General features: G+C 33.0%; 1 protein-coding gene across 1 annotated transcript; it reads right to left on the bottom strand.

The window, feature by feature from the left end:
• Positions 1 to 4,037: 4,037 nt before the first annotated feature.
• Positions 4,038 to 4,887, bottom strand: HELRODRAFT_80789 (hypothetical protein; the record flags this gene model as incomplete). The annotated part of the gene is made up of 2 exons (XM_009020678.1): positions 4,038 to 4,118; positions 4,756 to 4,887. Coding segments are annotated over 2 exons (213 nt in total), but the record flags the coding sequence as incomplete, so codon positions are not given.
• Between the last annotated feature and the right edge of the window lie 180 nt (positions 4,888 to 5,067).

The following is a 5,067-nucleotide window of genomic DNA, read 5'->3' on the forward strand; positions in this document are numbered from 1 at the left end:
AAAGCCAAAAAGTAAATAAATTTGATGATAAGACTTCTTCGGTAAAATAGTAAAATGCGAAACAAATTGTCGTATTTACCACATTTAAACTAATAATTTTACTTTCAAATTATTCACTTCACTCACAAATTTACAAAAAACCAAACAGACAAAAACAGAATGGATAAAAAAAACTTACTTTAAATTGTTCATTTCCATTTATTTCTCCGTCAAGAGTACTAGATGATATCAACTCGATGTCCATTTTAAATATTTTCAACGCGTAAAACTCCTTAAAATGTTACAAATATTTTTAATTTTAAATTTCAAACAAAGATAAAACAAAGTTAATCAGAGCTAAAATGGATCAAAATAACCAATGGATATGTTCATAATTGGCAAATGTCTTTTATAATTTGCCATTGAAATTCTGCTAATAATTAACAGACATCCATATTTTATACTCTTTGGAAGTAGATACATAGATCATGTGTTTATCATGAATATGTATATACCTCAATCATATTAAATAATTCTCACTAAACTGATCCCCATTACCGTATGTAAACAGAGCAATTTATAAAGTTTGTAAATTAATTGTTTTAAAATTGGCAACTGATTATGAAGGATGGGTGTTTTATGAATTTGGTTAAAAATTTCAAATTGTAACATCTCATTCAGTTATGAGACTTGGGAAATGTGATGATCTTTAAAGCTATTACCTTTGCGCTATTAAATTCGAACACGTATGTATGTAACCTATCGAAGAGTGTTACGCAGAATTTAAAATTTTAAAACCTTCATCATTTAAAAAATTCTATTCATGCTGTTCGTCGTAATTCACACATCGTCGTAATTCATTTGGACCTGGTTTTCAATTATAATAATAGAATACCGACAATTTTTAAAATTTTGCAAAATAGACTCTTATACACGAAATATACTGCAAAGTGTTATACCTTTATAGGCCTACTTATGTACTTTTATATACATACGAAAGTGTGTTTCAAGATATTGTAAGAAATTGTTTTCAACAAAATAACGAATGTATGTATTTCTTTAATATTCATTTTTAATCTCGGAGTTCATTGTTACATGTTAAACTTTATAAAGTACTTGAAGCGCTAAACAATTTTTTTTGGAGTCAAAACCACGTCATCGTAACATTCTGTAAATTTATTATTATTTATCAAATTAATTATTAATAACATTATTCTCGTGTGGGGCAATAATCACAGTAAATTGTCAGTATATTTTTTTAAATTAAATTTTTAAATAATTTGTAATTCAGCCAAATCTGGCTACAAAATTTCAGAAAATTTTTTTAAATTTTATCAACATTACGTTTTAGTTTGCGGTGTTTTTAATAAGTTTATTTTTTTTTAAATCACAAAATCATTCTATTCATTTATGGATGTTTTTTAAATTTCAGTTTTTTTTATTAGTGATAAATTATTCCTTTAAAAAAAAAATCAACATTCAAAATGATATACATGAGAATTTAGTGGATGAAGAAAATTATTTGGTAGATACAATCGCCTGGGAGCGCACTTTGAACTGTAGATGCCCTGGTTATATTTATTTTCTTTCAAATCGACGAGCAACGATGGTTTTTTAAAGTTGTTTATTTTTTTATTGCTTATTCCATTTTTAAAATCACGTTTTCAGCAAAAATTGTCAACGAGAATGAAAATGAAAAGGTGTTGCACTTTCGTCACTGTCTCGATACACTTCCAATCGTTTACTCCCACCTGTAACGTAAACTCGAAATGTAAATCAGGTAAAGTTAGATGATATCTACGCCTTCAAACATTTGGTTTTGTTAAATAAGTTATATACCATGCTTATTCATGCTTATGAAACATCGCATTATCACGGAGTTAAGTTAGTTTCATGCACGATATAAACTCCGAAAATTTGTATCAATAAGAACTACAACGGAAATCTCTGATAGACTTTCTGTTACCTCGACCTTCCGTGACCTGACCTTTCCGTGACCTCGAGTTTCTGTGGCCTCGACCTTCTGTGACCTCGACCTCTGTATATACTTTCGTTAACAGGCGAGTACTGATCCAAATATGTCGAATCGTCTGTGTAGTTTGGCCTCTACCTGCTCCCCCACCTCACCTTGACCTCTTGGCCCTCCGTTGGCTGTTGACAGCCCGTATAACATTTCGTTTGACGTGTGCATTGATAATCTGCCTTCCTTGTAAGAGGGACCCCTTCAATTCGTCGGCTAGAACTGCAGACTCTTCATTCAAAAACTTCATGTAGGCAAATCTATTAACTGCTCCAGAACTTCAAGAAAATGTACTGAATAAACATTTTCAACTATTGAAATACAAAACACACATCATTCCTAAGTTTGAACATGTCCTATATTTCTCACATTCCTTTCACCAACCACATGGCGAAATTGTTATCATTCAATGGCCGGCTCCTTTTACTGGTTAATTAAAAAAATTGTATTTAAAAGGAAACATTACGTCACTCTATGTTGTTAAACGTAAATTTTATTTTAAAGTAAGTATTAAGGTTGTTCATTCAACAAAATGGTCAATCAACATAATCCGAATTTCATCTAAATTGACAAAATTATTTTTCTCTTGATATGTGATGACCAAATTTTAATTGTTCAATTAAGCTTTGCCTACGAAAAGGCTACAAAAATTTAGAAAGGATATCGCGAAAATATCGCCTTACAAACTAATCGATTGAACTAGAAGTGAAAATATAATAGAAATCTTATATTCTTTAAACTGTATAGGATTCAACTATCAAATGTTAGTATGGTCTTTAAATTTGTGTTTCAGCTTTAGTTCATAGTGAAAAACCTCAACAAACTCTTCACAATCGCCTATTTTACTGGTTGACATATTTTATTTTCAATCAATCAATCAATTAGCTTATAAAGCGCTATTTCCGCGATGTTCAACAGCGCTCCTCAATGAATTTTGCAAGCAGATGGGTCTTGAGATCCGCTCTGAACTTCGCAAGTGATGGAGAAGTAGTCAGAGAAGTAAGTAGAGAGTTCCAGAGAAAAGGACCAGCAAAAGCAGATTTGGCAAAAGAGCGTTTACCACGAGTTAAGAAAAAGCGAGAAAAAGAAGACGATCGTAAACCGGGGCGTTTAGGTTCAATTAATATATCTGATAAATACTTAGGAAATAATTTTCAGTTCATTTTAAGTTTGCTGACCTGCGTGATTAAAATTAATTGTACATTCAAACGGTACAGTACAGTTCTAATCACCAGTTAGCGATAATCTGAAACTTGCATTACGTAGAAACCAATTAATAATTTTAATTATTCGCACACTAATTAATTTTAATTAATTAACTAATTAAGCTTAATCAGTCAGTTCATCTGAAATTTGTTCAGAGCAGAGGAGCGCGCAGATAAGTTTAGCATATTATAATTGTTACGGTCATCATCATTATCGTCATCATCATTGACGTCATCATCATCATTATCATCAGCCGCTGTTTCGTCAAAATGTGCAAAACTTTTTTCATCCTCATCATCCTCCTCATCATCATCTTCAAGACTTTTCGAGCAGTTTGACTGGCTGATGTGTTGGCACGTGATTTCGTTTTCGATTCTCATTGGTTTGTGTCCTCTGTCTGGCTCCTCCTACGTAAACAAATGGATGCTGATGACGATTGCGATTACGCGTTCGGTGATCACATCATCACATCAACACATAACAACACATCAACACACCATCATCACATCAAAACATCATCACATCAAAACATCATCACATCAAAACATCATCACATCAAAACATCATCACATCAAAACATCATCACATCATCGCTTTTTAACATAGAACTCATGAGACCCAATGTATAGAATTTCTACAAAATTTTGAGTTTATAAAACTCAAAAACGACCGTGACAGCGCCGAATATCGACAACAATAACATCAACAACAACAAAAACCAAAAAATGATAACATTAACAACAAAAACACCACCGATAACAACAACAACAACATCAACAGCATCACCACCATCAACAAAACACCACAAACACCACACGCGACAACGACTACATCAACAACAGGCAACACCAACAACAACAACCTGCTTCATTCTTCTCCACTTAGCTCTTCTATTCTGAAACCACGTTTTGACCTTCAAATGAAGGAAGTTATCGGGGAAAGTTGAATTTCACTCAATGAAATTTTAACTTCATTAAAAAGTGTAAAAGTGAAACAAATATATATATATATATATATATATATATATAATATGAATTATAACATAAATGGGTAAAATCAGGGGTGGACAAACATTTTGCTGTGAGGGCCGCATTAAAATTTTTTTTTTACATTTGAATGGCCGCATATGTACTTAATTAGCAAATTTTTCGACCCGGGGGAAAATATTTTTAAGATTTGTGGCTTCTTTTTTGGTCATTATTTCTGGCTGATGACTTTTTATTTGGTGAACATGGCCGTGGGTCGCATAGAATAGCTTCGCGGGCCTCATGCGGGCCGTAGTCTGCCCACCCCTTGGTTAAATCTCTAATGAAAATGTTTCAATTTAATTTTTTACACTTTTTCATGATTAATTCTCAGATTTTTCAACAACGAACATACAACATATACGAGTTTCACATGATTCAATACGATGTGATTGTCGAGGATCGTCTTGCATTCAAATCAGGTAACTGCGGCATCAGAATCAAGCAATTAACCATTACACTATCTAATCAACCATCACCATAAACATTATTGCCAACAATATCATTCGTCATTGTTAACAAAACCTGTCTCTCGGAAAGCTGCAATATCCTAGCCACATTTTTTCTTTCTGTTGGCATGAGATATTTTTGCTGAGAGAATTTCTTCTCCAACATTTTGGATTGTTGCAAGTTAAACCTTATTTGCCCGCCCTTTCTGTTTGTGTGGTTCGGAGTGGTGCTGCTACTGCTACTGCTGAAACTATATTTGTTAACGTTTCTGCAGCTGTTGGTGTTGTAGTTGTGGATGCTGCTGTTGATGTTGTAGCTGTGGCTGTGGGTATCGCTGTCAAAATTTCTGTTAAGGTAATCGTTGGCTTGGTTAGGAAGCTGCTGTTG

This window comes from Helobdella robusta, assembly GCF_000326865.2.
Source record: "Helobdella robusta unplaced genomic scaffold HELROscaffold_28, whole genome shotgun sequence".
In the NCBI taxonomy this organism is placed as follows: Eukaryota; Metazoa; Annelida; class Clitellata; order Rhynchobdellida; family Glossiphoniidae; genus Helobdella; species Helobdella robusta.